The sequence below is a fragment of the Atractosteus spatula genome, chromosome 8 (assembly GCF_055471065.1).
Source record: "Atractosteus spatula isolate fAtrSpa1 chromosome 8, fAtrSpa1.hap1, whole genome shotgun sequence".
NCBI lineage: Eukaryota > Metazoa > Chordata > Actinopteri > Semionotiformes > Lepisosteidae > Atractosteus > Atractosteus spatula.
Window position 1 is genome coordinate 42,659,012 of NC_142713.1, and position 16,521 is coordinate 42,675,532.

The 16,521-nt window shown below is 35.4% G+C and overlaps 1 protein-coding gene across 1 annotated transcript in view; it reads right to left on the bottom strand.

Annotated features, from left to right (window-relative positions):
* Positions 1-13,611, bottom strand: part of LOC148829636 (copine-8) — a 170,289-nt gene extending 156,678 nt beyond the window's left edge. The window contains exon 1 of the mRNA XM_088923442.1: positions 13,444-13,611. Coding sequence (XP_088779568.1) covers positions 13,444-13,541 — 98 coding nt within the window. The 5' untranslated portion in view covers positions 13,542-13,611. The remainder of the gene's footprint in view (positions 1-13,443) is intronic.
* Positions 13,612-16,521: the final 2,910 nt, after the last annotated feature.

Here is a 16,521-nt window from a genome sequence, read left to right on the forward strand (position 1 = left end):
ATTCTAAGTTACTGTTGATTTCCTTTTATATTTGGATGTACAGTAACTGGAAAGTAAAAACAGAGTCCTTATCAGTGCACACAGCACTGTCATGGCACTGATAGATAACAAACCAACTCTTCCAGAGCCATTTCAAAACCCTAATATGAAATATCTGAAAAGCTTAAGGCATAGTTTTATAAATCCGTTAAGTTGTACTTTATGACTATTGATTTTTTTATGGAATCAACCAATTTATATATTTCCACAAGTTTTTCCTTTTTATCTTTTACAACATTTTACAACAGTGTATATGCAAGACATCTGCACACGTCTACCAGAACCATTAACTGCTTTCAATTTTCATTCTGGATTTCTTTGGTTTCCATTTCATTTTGCAAACTCACTGTCATCCATTCAGTACGACTGCAAATTCACAAACAGTCCTTGGGTAACAGCATTGGCTTACTAAAACATGAGTCACAAAAAAGTTTTTGCTTTTTTAAAAAAAAATACAAATATATATCTTCAGCAAATTACAGGGATTTTCAGTTTTTATAAGGTGTTATACATTTCTGGAGATAAAGGCTGGGAAAAACATGATACAGTACAAAGCTTTTTGTATGCCAGTGTGAAGTATTGCCATTTGTCCTTCTTTGCTGACTCATGCGTAAGCTACAAGGAAATCCCTTACATTAACACAATATAGTGAGGCACTCACAGACTCAAGGAATCAGCTAGTATAAATTGTGTTTCCATGCCTGGTAGCTCAGGCATGAGATTTATGTTCTTGCTTTTCCTAAGTGAGTATTTGAGATTACATATACTGCACCGGCCAATTTTGTAACAAATTGTGCTGATTATTGCTTTAAAAGACTAAAGTCAGCAAACAGTAATATTACTTTAAGGAATACAGGTCTGCAAAGGAATTAAAACGTCTCAGGAATGTTTGTCTGCGTTTTTCATAATTAACACTTTATCAAAGAAATCTTAAGTCTTGAAGGCTCTATCTCTATATCATGTAAATTAAAATGTAACTATACCTGTAAGTCTTTAAGAAAAAGAGTGGCAAAAATTGTGTGTAATCAGAAAGACAAAAAGAATATTTAGGATCCTTATCAATTCAGTAAAAGATGGATTTTTAATTTAATTTCTTAACATTTCTGTGCAAAATATATTTTTTTCAATTTTACTAAAATCTACCAATTACCAATTACCAAAATCTATATTTGTGATTCCAATTCCCCGACCCCAATAAGACAACGGGTAACCTTACCACCAATCATGAAGCCTGGGAAAGATTGGAAATCATGTTCCTGGGAAAGGAAGACGAGCCTATCCCGAAAACCTGGGGCTAGAGTTAGTTGGGAATCAGTTGGGAATCAAGATCGGACCCAAGAGTTGCAATGCAACAGTGCTAACTGATACACTACTGTTCCACCCAAATGAAGAATATAAAAATATATATCATGTAAATGTAATAATTTGACAATATATAAGCATGTGGCGAATTAAGGGTGCTTGAGAGATTTCAATCTTTCAGAGATAACTGTGTATGAAATGTCACTGATTTAAATGATTAATCTGCTTCTATACGTTCAGTGCTATACTGACTCGAAATCACATTCTTATATTACAGTATATAGCAAACTCCCAGTTTCACAGGTCCTAATAAAGTACTGCAAACTACATCAAAATAATACAATACATAATACAATAATAAGAAATTATGCATATTGTTGGGATTTTTTTGCTGTCTGAAGTACTGTATGTTATTTTATACATAAATGCAAAAGTCAACTGGCATGCATTTTATTATATTATCGTACACTTCTCTTTATTTAGTGGCAGCCTTTAGTTTTTGTGTTATGTAGGAATGAATTAATATCTCCAAAGACATCAATCAGCTTCTACCATCAGCACAGATGCTCTCTTTCTCAGTCTTATGAATGACATTTACATGATATTGACAGCTGTTCTCATCGGTTGATTTCATAAATGATTTGTCACCAAGAAGACAAGTGCTCTATTTGCTGATGACCAGTCATCCCTGCCAGGCAACAGATGATTTTTCATTAGAGTGATTCTGTCACAACAAAACACTTGCCTCTTGTGAGGTGGCCTCAAGTTTATAAGCTTGTATTGTAAAAACTAATCATTTTATTAACAGCTCATTGATAAAATCTTTATTTTATATTTGCATATCTAACACCTTCTTATTTTGTTTCCACATTGATATTTTATACATTTTAAAGATGACCAGATTCTTCATTAACTGCTAAGATTACCACTTTTCTTTCACTCATTATCCATCAACACATATACATTTATTTTGCATACTGCAGATACCCAAGAAAAAATGATGATACTTAAAAAAAAAAAAAAGGCCCTTTTTAATGCCTATGCCATTCCAAGACTTGAAAGAAATATTATCCTCTGAGACTGTTTAGACAAAGAATCACATAATGTAAAGAAACCAGAGAGAAACTCTTCAAATGTGACCCCAATTTTAGAATGGCTTTCTCTGAGCATTCCATTCCATCCAAGCTTTTAATGCAATACAGTGACACTTTGCTGGCTAGCATGTGAACATATTAAAATGCAAAATGTCTTGGAAATATTATTTTATGCATGCTATCCTGTAGATTAATCTGGAAGTTACCTGAAGCACTGCAATGCACTGGAATTGCTCAAATCAGAATGTATTTGAATGCATTTTTTATTTATTTTTTTAAGTTCAGTATAGACTCACCATAATAAGAGAGGGGTGTGGAAAGGGCGGTAATTATCCCAGGCTAATGCTAATTCCTCTGGGTATACTGTTTAAGATGCTGACTATATTCTAAACTAAACTGTATTCTATACTCTATTCTATACTAAACTGCATGCAGTATATGAAGAGGATATTTACAATTATTGAATAATAAGTATTTCCTTAATTTGAGAAAGGGACATTTATTTTATTGACTTGAAATGGCAAGTTTTAAAACCATACATATACAGACACTTGACATTAGTACTTTAGCACTGATTGTCAAAAGAACACACATCCGAAAATATAACCATGTTCTTGCAGGTAGCAGGGCGCTGTCTTTTCATGGGTCAAGGGTTATGCACATCTACATGTTGTGTCAGATAAAAGCACACTGTGAGGAGTTCCCTGACATTATACCTTGTGTCAATACAGCTATTTTTTTGGTTTGGGACACCCAAGCCACTTATGAAGCACACACTAATAACAGACCAGTTTGGAATGTGCAGTACTTTGGAGATTTCTTGCTGATTGTACTAAGGTCCCACTGGCCAGGATTGTATCACTACTGAAAGTCTGCCAGTTTTTAAGATCTTTCTGGAACGTACTTTATGGTCTGCAGACAAAAGATATCTTTGCCTTGTACCCAGGGCTGTCAGATGAGGTGGTTTATTTTATGCATGTAGAAGAAAATGGCTTTGTGTAGGCACCTACATGTACATTTTGGGCTAATTTTTGACATTAAATGCAGGCATCAAGAAGAATTATATTTTGAAGGGATTAAAAGTTTAGCCATATTGTGTTTCAAAATACTAAGCTACTGTACATGAACACACTCCTTGGTGTATGACAGTAAGTCTTCTTTAACTTCTCTCAGGAAATGACGTACAGTATGTGAGTGTTCTGCTGAATATTCCAAATTTTTCACATTCCAAATGCACTTTCATGGTGCTGAATGTGCAGGAACAAATAACAATGTGCATATTGCACTCCTTATACAGGGCCAATAACAGCCTTTGAACATCAAGCAAGCACTGGATCACAGACAATATCAAGATGGCCAGAAATACACAGAAAACAAAACTGTAACTTACAAAGCAACAAACATCAATAAATACTGCTGATGCATGGGGAGAAAGAGGTAAGAAGGAATGTAAAGTATTTTAGATGCATGGAACTAAATGCTTTCCTTTAAATAATTCACTCTTAAGACCATACTTCGACCAGCACCTGCTGATGATGTGGGTACATCACCATGCTTTCCACTTGTGAACTGACTGACATTTCATACACCCCTTTAGATTTGTAATAGAAGCCAATAAGCTTGTTAGCATGTATCTTATTATGATTAAACTACAACAGGCTGTTGACAAGCACTTGACAAGCCACTTTATTAGGCTACATTTATTGTCCAGTACTTTGATAACTTTGGGCTAAGTAATTTCTGGCAGCCCTGCTAGTATCTATTCTTATACAGTATCTAGGAATCAGGTTATTTACTGCTTACAGCTAATGTAATGTATAAAACAATACACAAATACACAAAGACAGTGACAAGCAATAAAATTATGACCAGATTTTAAAAAATTAAAAAGTATGTTTAAAAACATTACAACACAAATGGTTTTACTTCATCTTCTGTAGAAATAATACATTTTCATTCACATTTATTTAAATTTTTTAAAAGCAGCACGTGAATTAATTTTCTAAAGTATTTCAAATCACGCCTTTCCAGCATCAGCAGTTTCTTTTCTTAATTAGTTAGTTTTACACAGTTCTCAAGCTAATTACTCAGACCTGTCTTATCACTTATCACCTGGAATACATACAAAGCAACTGCTCCCCTCAGCACTATGTGAAGCCTTTTTTTCTACAGAACTAACCAGAATTTACACAGCTTCTCATAGTACAAACACCACACATCAAGCACAATACATAGTTTGCAAAATGAAGTGAAGTACAGCTCCCACATGGGTAACACAAGACAACCCTTATTTGCCAGCAGCCTCATGCTATGGTAGATCAGGTCAGTGAGAAAATAATTCAACATCTGAATTTAGAGGGAACTTGGGGGAGGCCCAGTTCATAAAAGCATAAAACTGTACTTAAACCAGGACACTGGGACTACCACCCATACTCTTACGAACAGAGCCATGGTCTCTAATGACCTAGTAATCAGAACTTCAGTTCAATGCCTCATCAGGAGGATGGCACTTCCTACATAACAGTGTCCTTATTACCAGAGCACTAGTTTGGAAGTTCTGAGTGCCTCCTTTTGGTCCATTAACAACATTTACAACAGCAACCAGTTTTCCATAGAGGATCTCCATCTCAGTGTTAATCAGGCCGAGCCTTGCTTAGTTTCTGAGATTTGACAAGAGTAGGCTATAAAGTGATAGTGCTGCATGAGTGAAATGTTATTTGGATTTTTAAACTTCATATTACAAAATAAATACATAGAAAAATGTATTACACTGGGAAAGCTGTTGTCCCTTTGACAGAAGTTCTTTTTGAGGAAACACTGAACACTATAGCCCTAGCCATTTTCTGAGTAAATACCTACTGTCTTTCTCTACTCATAATTCTTAATTCTTCATGGATTTTTCAAGGCACCAGAAAAACAAAATTGTAAGGGGCAAAATGCTTACTGTCCTTCAGGTAGCACTAGAAATACGATGACTTGCTCCCTAGTGAGGCAACGATTCCATTAAATCAACAATGCAGAAATAAGCTTACCTTACCATAGATGCAGCATCTATTCAAGATACATGAACACAATACAACAAGAATCTGTCAAATGATTTATTGTGAATTACTGTCACTCTGTGAAATAGTGCTTTTTTTGCATTGTTTAAAATAACACACCACATAGAGAAATGAAACTAATAATTATTACAAAACATTTGCAAACATTAGTGAGGTGTCCGTGTTGCTTATTATGTAGAGTTATTATGTAAACTAAGCACTGGCTTCAATCCACTATAAGTAGTTGAATTACATAAAATACTTGTAACATATACTCCACTGTAAGGTAACTATGATGACAGCAAAGATTATTAAGGTAAATCATTCTTGAATAAATACAGTAAGTAACTGTTAAGTAAACTGAAGTCTTGTAAAAGGGTTGAGGCCCTGCTAGAAACTTACAAAAGCACAGAACACCTTACTGTTTTTAAAAGAGGGCTAACAAAATTTAATGGACCTGTAATGCCTAGAGGAAGTTCATCAAATTTCTGTTTTTAATACAGCATCACAGTACTTTTCCTGTCAGTAGGCTATAAAAGTCCAGCCTGTTTCAAATGGAAATTAAAGGGCTAAATGTCTGTTTGGAAAATATTTCCCTGGGAAGTCATTATATTTATCACAGTTAATTTATAAATTTACCACATACTGTTTTCCATTCTTCAAGTTAGATTTGGTTATCCCACAAAAGGAGGAATTTATCACAGAACTGAGACTACAAACCAAGTGTGGTCTGGCCTAAAACAATGTGAACTCCAGTACACTACTTCCTAGTGCTTTACATCTAAGGTCTGATCACATACAAAAGACGATCTACCACTTATTATGTAATATTTTCTTCTGTATTTTACATAACGTTCTGTATTTTACATACATAACATATAGTTCATAAACTATATAACAGACATAGATATGGGACTTATGCAACATGCTACTACTAATAATATTTAAGATGCAAACTAAAAGTGGTACATATTTGGAAATGTTCCTAAAAATTACACTAAAATGTGTAAATTAAATGGCAGATTCAAAACTATAATTACAGAGTACCATACATAGGGGCTACCAATGGCTCAACCAATAAAAGTATATGCTTGCAGTACAGTATGAGCCCTATAGTTCACACATCACCAATTTATGGATTCTTAAAACTATTCTATGTAAGTGTAACACCTTACACATTCTTGAAAAATATTACACTGCCAGAGAAACTAGCAAATTTGTAGCTTAAAAAGAGGTTAATGGTGAATTCAGAATTCAAAGTTTAACGAATTAAGTTGTTACATGTGCTTTTTATTCTGACTACAATATATACTGAGCACAGTATAATGCATTAAATTGTGTGCAATTCAGACATTGACACATTCTTATTCAAGTCAATTCATTCAGTTAACTGAACAATCAAAATCTCTGATTTGTGTTTTGAACACCTCTGAACGACCAAAAAATACCCTCTTCTTTCAAAAGTGCAACTTACAGTATACACAATAACTATAATGGATTATAAGTAACATATGATATTATTTGTGTAACTTCACATTTTAGCAGTAACCCACACATAAGCAGAGGAAGAAACTGTACTTTAAAAAAAACTGGACAACTGCCGAAAGACAAATATTGACTTCAAAAGATTTTCCAGACTCAAGCAAAAAACATAACCAATGTAACCACTACAACTATGGTTCTCGACTGCATTGATTAAAATCTGAAGTAGTCTCTTTTTTGTTTTTACTGATTACTTACTTACTTTAAACACAACTTAATTCAAATAGGTAGCTGTGTCAGCATGTGTTGTCTGCAAAGGAACAGGTAAAGGTTTATTCCATGCTGAAAGGAGAAGAAAAGAGGCACAACCTTTTGGTTGTGGTGCCTTTTTCAGGTTCACACCTGACATTTTAATTCACTTGAAGTCCTTGTTTAAAACATTTGCCTCTTGTTTTCACTAGTTTGGGGCTTCTTTTGTGGGGAATATATGGATCTCTACCAGGTAAAGACAGCTATTTCAGTAGTATTGAAGAGATGCAACAGGTTTAATATTGCATTGTGATTATTTGTATTTTTCTTTGGAAGGAAATTCTTCAAAAGCGAAAACATTGCATTTCTAACTTCCATGTTCACGAGTCAAGCAGGAGTCATACCAGTAGAATTATAATGGACAATTATAACCTGCTGCTGTTTTGTTTCAGACTTTTTTGTTCCGCTGTAAGTGTGGTAAAGTTTACCTCAATATCACTTTTGGTAGTGATGGAACAAATGAAGTGAAAAGTAAATACAGCCTATTGAATTTTTAAACTCCAGCCTGGAAAAAGCAAAACCAAAAAAACCTTTAAATATTTCCCAGAACAGTGTCTGCATTATTTATGATTGTGATGGTGAAATACTCTGATCTGGCTATAGGTTTTTAATGAAAGGCCATATGGGTTACAGCAATCAGAAGAACTCACTAAATGGCCAGCTGTGTTCTTTTTAGCACTAGGAAATACAATGTAAGCAATATGTACCACTATCACAGCAAATTTAATGAAGATAACTCATAATTTATTAAAATGTGTTAACTTGCGTTAACCTTTCAGGGGTGCTTACAGTAAGGATATTAAAGTTCTAAATGAAGACAAAGTAATATTTTTTTTTACTTGGGAAGTATACCACATTTTATATACAATATTATGTATCACATGAGAGGGGCTGTTTCAGGAAAAGGAGAAATTACTGAGAATAATGATCACAGGCAGCTGATGAGCCATTAGATGAGTGTGAATGAGGAAGTGACATACTTAGACAGACTTAGACATCTGTAGAGTCCCAATATAATGCTTATCTTTTACAAAACGACATGGCAAAAAATGTTGATTAAATTAATAATGATGAAACAAACATTGTTCATTATTATTAAAAACGGGTCCATTAACCACCAGCACTGCAGAAACTGCAGAACCCAGAAACCTGGGTTCAAACCACATCCTCTCCCTTCCCCACTGATTCCTCAGAAACACAGTCCCACAGCGTCAAATGAAACAGAGCAGCACCTGTCTTGATGGATTTTAACACTGAACTAAATTCAGATGGTTATGCCATCATAATAGATTTGTTCATATCCTACAAATCCTGCTACACAACAGTTGTCATTAAATATTATTTTTAGGTCCATGTTACCATGCTACACATCATTTCATATGGAAGTCCATTTAATTTGCGTAATATTATCTAGCGAACATAATGTTTTCTTTATGTGCTCATAAAGAGGCATCTCAAATTAAGCAAGTAAAAACACTAAGCTGTCTGCGTTCACTCACTTTAATGTGACAGGACAGGTTTCAGAAGAATACACTTTTTTAAAACTAGTCATAAACAATAACTGCTAACAGGGTAATAAAGTTAAAAAATGATTCATTTTTCATTAGATTTATGACTTTTAAATATATTTCTGATTTCTGTTTGGAAAGATGGCACATTTCCATTATTTAGACCCTTATATGCCAGTTGTCAATGGGTAAATGGCTGTTAACTTTTTTTTAGGTTAAATGTCATCTTGAAAGCATTTGCTATACATAATGGAAGAGGATATATGCAATCCTTCCAAACCATTCAAGTCTGAAGACAGGTATAGAGCATAACAGAAGTTATTCAATACATACATACTGGATAAAAACAATCAAATAAAGTACAGAGTTTGTCATAAAATAAAAATATATATACTCTTATTTGACAAATACTAATATACCACAACACAAAGAAGCACATGAACAGACACTGTGCTTTGACCACAGCCTTTTGTACATCTACAGTATGTTGATAAAGTGACTGCTCTATTTAGCTAGGTTCTGTTTGCCCTCTTTCCCAATGAAAATGTATTCAACAGCTGTATCTTCCCAGTGAAAATACTGCACATAAAAAACAAGTATATGAGGACCTAGACAAAGGTAATGGGATATCATCTCCAATACAAATGTATATGAACAGTTATCTATACAATGATGACTGACGCCTCTCAATATAAACATTCTGTCACGGACGTCCAAAGGGACTAACCGTGGGGAGCAGGAGAGCGGAAAAAGACCCATATGCGTAGCGGCGAGACGGGAAAAAGGCCCGGGCTCAAAGTGCAAAGAGTTCGGGAATGCCGTATAGAAACCTATGCCCTCAGGGAGCGGACGTGGGGCGCCCTGGTGCGGAACGTCAATGCTGAGCGAGGACAGAGTGCAAGACCCGGAAATATATAGCCCAAGGGAAAGAGAGGGACAGGAAGGACAGCAGACCGGAAACAAGGGACAGGACAGAGAAGGAGCGCCCTCTGGCTGCAGAGGGCGTGACACATACCGCCACAATCAATAGCTGGAATGGAAATCCACAGAAACCTTGATCGTTTTATAACAGTAAACTAGTCTTCTCTGTGTTCATAAATTGCATTACCAATGTGAGGTAATGTACAGCATGTCACAGATGCTCTTCAGAGTGTACTTGCCACTGTGACATCCAGAATTCCAGAATCCAGTAGAGTCTTTTTTGGGGAATGTAAAAATAAATTAGGGAAGGCAGTCAAATCAGTCCACTACAAATGCAACATTAATGACAGTGTGCTGCATTACAAGATTGAGCTGACGGACACAATGCCTATCCTGGATCTAACCTGCTGAACCCTTCAATCAAAGCTTTGTGGAATTACTTTTGGAATATTATGTAAGATCACATCCAGTTGTTCAAGCAATATAGTGGTAAAGAATCCCAAGCAGGAATCTTATACCTATATCCCGGTACTGTACACTCATATATTGATATTATTAAATCATCATCTTGTATAGCCACTAATTCAGTGCTTCTCAATTTGTTGGGCAGTTAACGCCAAGTATACTTGGGAAGTATACCACACTTTTATACATTTTTATACAGGTTACCTCAAGCTTGCAGCCCAATGGTTTGTTTAACATGGTTTATCAAGTCCTTTTAAACACAGGTGCCATTTTCAAATGTGTTTTGAACCACTCTTTGCAAACTTACAGACATACTCTTTTCTCTTGCCTTTTGTTGAGCCCTTGCAACAGGCTAATTAGGTACTTAGCTTTACAGCCTCATTTTCCCCTCAAAACTCATTGCCATCAACTTACCTGTACTATTAACTATTGCAGTTCTAATTGTACCATAATCTCTTTCAGACTTGAATCAACACTATTTCAGTTTTCTTTTTAACAGCTCTTTTACCAACAAAACTATGCAGTGAGACATCAGGACAAAACAGTGGACTCAGTAATGAAACAATGGGGGTATTGCCTTCCATCAACATCCCTGCAGTGCTCCAGGGCTGCTATCACACATGTGTTACTTGGTGCAGTAAGGAGAATGCTCCAGAGTAATTACTGCACATACACACTTATTTGCTATAATAGCTGCAATAGCTGGAAGTGAAATAATAATTACCATAATGATGTTACAATTGGCCATAGGCCGGAGAGCAAATTCATTTAACTTTCATTAAATTACAACTGATGCTGTATTGTCCTTTGTCACATTTTAATTTCACGTTTTATCCAAAATTCTATTTAATATTGCTATTATTTTTTATGATTAAATCTTTTACTTGACAGTGCTTTTTTTCTGAATTGAAACTGGTGTGGAAAGAGTAACCTGTTCCGTCCTCTCCAGATGTCAAGACCTTTTTATGGCTTTAAATCATTACCAGTTGGGTTCCAAAATGGGCCAAAACATGTCACATGGTCTTTTAAAGTCTACTAGGTACTATATTCTATACTTTAAATATTAAAAATGCCAACTCTATTTTGTTATTAAATATTAATATCTTTGCTGTTTGTTTTACTGTGTTCCCAACTTCAATCTGTAATGATAAAGAAAGCCAAAATGTTTCTTGCAGAACAGGAGATATTAAGTTGGCATGTTTCTCTGTTTTTGGTCTACAAAACCTAATGTGTTAGAATGCGAACATTATTCAGTTTCTGAGTTACTGACAACCACCATGAAAATAACATCAAGCCATGATGCTCTAAGCATTCTAACCACAGGGGCCCACTATGATTTCCCGTCTCTGCCCGCCATGCAGTGTGGCATGCTTCTCACGTTAGGGAATTTCCTAAATCAGAGAGCACTTATCAGCAGTGGGATGCTGTTAATCACTGGGGCGGGCGTACTACAAGCATTCCGCTCAAAGGAAAAGCATGTTTATAACAACATCTCTTACAGTATGTATGAAGGCAGTACTGAAGAGTTGCATAGCAAAAAAAGGTTTGTTTTCCCTTTCAGAAAATAACATACCAGTCAGATTCTGAACACTGAACAAGCCAGTGTTGTGGAATGTATCCACGTTAAAGTAAGACCAAAAATTCTATATGGCTCTGCCTCAACAGGGGTACTCATAACAGTAGGAATCACTGTACAGATATACAGTACCTTTCGGTATAATAAGCAGTAACTTCCATTATTCGGGTAATCAGGAATGTACATTCTCACTGTCCTATTGGTACATATACCAATGGAAATAATGAGAATAATAAGTAAATACTATTCTACAATATTTTTTTTTATTAGAAGTTATAGAAAGTTACATACAAATAATAACATACAGTATTTAGGCATAATAATTCCCAGTTGCATTATACAGTATAATGAAATATAAATTGTGTTCTTGTGTAATACTGTTGTTAAATGATGGGCAACATTTATAGTAAAAATGGCAGTATTCCTTTTTACACTCTAATCCACCAACCAACCTGACAATATTGCCTCTTTCCATTCATGTCAAGCTATGAAGACAGAGGGCTTAGGGTTGCATTCTGGTGTTATGCAACCTGAATAGAGCTGCTCCTTCAAAGAAGAAGCCTTGGATACAGGATGCCATGTTTCAGGGAAGATGGGATAGAATATAATGTGAATCATCCCTCACCTTCGCATTATTTCTGAAGCTTACTGCCAGAACACATAAAGCAGTCAATTACATGTGCGGAGCAAGGATAATTTATTATTATATTTTCTCAGGAGAAAAATCTAACAAAATCAGACATTATAAAACATTCACCATTAATACTTGAAACAGCATATCTCATAATTTTGCAGAGTACTGTAAGTGTATACTGTATGCTGTATATAAACACACTGTATTTGTGAGCACATATTAAACACTGAAACCATGTCAGTAATATATGTTTGTGTGATATACAGTAGATGGCACATTTAATTTAAAGGACTAAAATATTTTAAACACAAAAACCCTGTAACCTTTTACTGTTGCCACATACTGTAGCAATCCTGCGTTTTAAAAAGCAAGATGACGTAGAATAAAAAAACAGTCACCTGCATATGCTGTATAAACACATGTTCAACAAGTACCAAAAGAGTACTTTGGTATTCCATCAGTTTTGTGCTCGTTATTTTTCTTAAATTACAAAATAAAAATACTCGCCATACAAAACATTTAATCGCTCAATTTTTAATTCATCAAAGTAAAGTTGGAAATAGCTATTAATATACCCGGCATTTTGTTTACAAATATTGAAATGTCAAAACGTTGCCCAATACACTGCACCAACTAGATAATTATTACCAAAGCAATCCAAAAACAAAAAAAAAACTTCCGTAAGGCAGGTAAGGCCACTAGCACGGTATTACCAAAAACGTAAATTACATTAAACGCAAGGGATTGGAAGTTTGGTAGCTATTGAATTTGTATACACTGTTACTTTAAGAGCAGTAAGAGGAAACATTCTTCGAAAAATTAAAAAAATTCCTGGCACAACTAAACAGTTTCAGTATTATGTTTTTTTTTTCCCTCATACACTTATAGTATGATATCACTTAAAATAAGATTAAAACAATCATTTAAAACTAGGACACTAGTTTTAAAGTTGGTGTACTTGAGACCTTTGCTAGGACATAGAGTCAGGAATGTAGCACATGCTCACTCACTGTGGCAGATCCGACAGCAGTAGCAAGTACATAAAATAGGTTAATTTGAACGATCCACTTACCTGCAGGACACTGTGATTTCAACTTTGGTGGCTGGAATATTAGCGTTAAGCGGGTCGAAATCTCCAATGGACGCCATGTTCATGAAGCTGTTGTTCATCGTAAGAATATTTGACCAACCCCTACAACTGAAGCGATCTCATAAAGTAACACAGTACTATTTGCATGTGAGAAGGAAGATCAGCTCTCAAGGCTGGAGCGAGCAGCAGGGTGATGTCACTCCATAACAAACACAACGTCACCGGTGCCTACTGGCAGCAGCAGCTGCTAGAACAGTGGAATGAAGCGGGGGTAAAGGGAAAATTCATCTGAATAAATTCATTGGAGATTTCAGACAAGGAGAACAAAGTCAAGAAGACTGACAGCGAATTTTAACTCTGCGTGTGCCGACAAATCACCATTCTGCATGACTCACAAAGCTAATGTTAGGAATAATCAATAACAATTTAAAAACATTTTAATAATACTGCATGTCGTTCTTTAAAGGAGTTTTTTCATAATGAAAAAAAACATTTGAAACAAAATGTTTCTTTTTACTCTCTACCAGTTGCTTGTATCATGTTTATTATTGTAATAGTGGTAGCAGTACTGATAATAATATAAGAAAAACAAACAACATAAGTACTTTTTTCTTCAATAAAATGTGTTTGTAGGCACGTCTGTGACCGATTATTTAGCGATACCTTTCTGTGGTGTGGCTTAGACAACTGGCTTCAGTCGTCAGAGTGGCTGTATGCAGAAAATAAAATACACAGCGAATATACAGTAGACGGCTCCCGGGAAAAAATAATCTATGCAGTTACTTAACATTATTCAGCATTTTGGTATGGAGCGTATTTCATATGCCAGATAGCCTGAGATAAATTCAAATGTTAAACTGAACTTGTGTTGGATTTATACCACGTCAAACGGGCAATGTTTGTACAATGTCTGCACCCTTCTGTGAATCTAAATAGGTTTAAAACTGTAGGATAATATACAATACTGATACTGTTCGTAGATTTTGTAACAAAAAAGGGTAATTACACTTTAAACAACTCTTGGGACTATTTCCATCAATAGCATGCCTCGGGTACAAGGCTTTAGAGACGCACGATTGCAGCCACTGGATGGCTCCTGTGAGCAGCAGATCTAATAGAACTTAATGGTTTATGAATATAAGATTTACCAAACAATACTGTATACTGTTTGACTGTAATACTGTATTTTTCAGTCAATATATTTGGATCTTTTTGAGTAAACAAGGTAAATTAAAACTAATGTCAAAAATAGGTTATTTTTTCAGAAACGAGACAGGCATCTGGTACAGGATTGTTGTTTATGAGATTGCACTATTAACCTCAGAAATACTAAAACATGCTTTTTTCTCTATATATTTTTACTTATTTTTAAATGAAAATTATCTTGGTACAATTATTTTTTTAAATTCTTTCCTTCAAAGCTACCAAGGACAAAAGCTTTTAGCAGGTCTGTGTGAATTTCAATTCTTCTAGTACTGTATGTAAGCAAATACAACATACTGTAAAATCAAGTATAAATTGTGGATAGTATATAGTTGATAATTTTGACCTTCTCAAAATGCTTTTTTAATTTAACAAATTATTCCATTACTTACATTACAAGAACAGCAGACAGTTATTATTTGAGCAAATATTTGTTGTCAAAGATCCTGTGTTTAAAGTCTTTTTTTAGCAGAGTGGTGGAAAGATTAGGCCACAGTGATGAATTGATTTATCATCACCATGAATCTGCTCTGGAGGTGATGCTTCATATTCTGTAACATAAAGCTGCTAAATGTGGAACTCAGTCACCTAAAAAAACATGAGCAAAAAAAACAGTTGCTTTCAGCATCTCACAGACAGGAGAAACAGAGAAGTTTTCTCCCTCGGTTGTGTTCATTGGATTATTCATCATAGTATTTAACTGAATGCCTCAAGAACTGCTATAACAATGACTTGCAAAAAAATACAATTTTAAAATGCTTGTTTACCAAATTGCTCTTTTTTAAAAGTCATTAATGTAACTTTTTTGCCATGCCACTTCCTAATTTTAAAGACCATGTAAATGTTTCTTGGCAAATACAACATTTTCGACTCATGCAGGCTTTCTGCTACACCATGTTTAGGTTCAGTGAACCCCATTAGATCCTGGCACTGTGTGCATATTTCATTGCCAGAATAAACAGTCCAACGTCTCTTGTGCACAATATTAAGTTGGGTTGAGTATCTTTGTTTGAGAGTTTGGAAACAGATACTTCTGTCAAGTTCAGCTGTTCATTTTTAATTCTAATAATGACTAAATGAGCTGAGTACTTTGCTCAGTACTTTGGGTTTAACTCATCTGACAGAGGAATGATGGTGCTGGACAAAGAACCAACATATGCCCCCCACACACACACACATACACACAGAGGATGTATGAGCCAGGGAGAATCACTGCAACAGGGAGCTGTGTTCAGCCAGCAAGGTTAATGAATGAGAAAGTGGAAATTCAACATTAGAATTTGAATTTGACCTCCACCCAAACCTCGGTTGAATGACACCATTTCAGCTGCTCAGTCAAGTTCTAATAATGACGAAGCAAGCTGACGAACAAAAGGTTAGCTCGCTTGGTATTTTGGTATTCAGTACTTTCCCCCCAAGGAATCCAAAATACTGATGCAGATTTCTAACACTGAGTGAAGAGCAAGTCAATTCGGCTGCAGTTTCAGTGGAATTCAGATGAGGTGCCTGAGAAGTCTGTGTGCTGCAGGTGACAGGACACAAGTAAGCAAATATGTGGCAACACATGTAGCTAGCAGCATATGCAGGACCAGCTAACTTGGACTGGATTCTGTAGTGGGCAGCAGAAAAAGCTGGGTGACCAGAAGAGAATTTTGATGCAGAAGCAAGAGTGGTAACTGGTACTGTATCAGATAACTGCACTAGCTAGTTTGAGACTGAGATTGTGGTGGGTGGCAAAAGACTTTGTGCGACCAGAAGACTAGACTAATGCAGAACAGGGTAGAGAGCTGATGCTATCTGAACTCAGCTCAGCACTAAATACATATTTTGAGCTGAATCCCCAAAAAGAGAAGGACT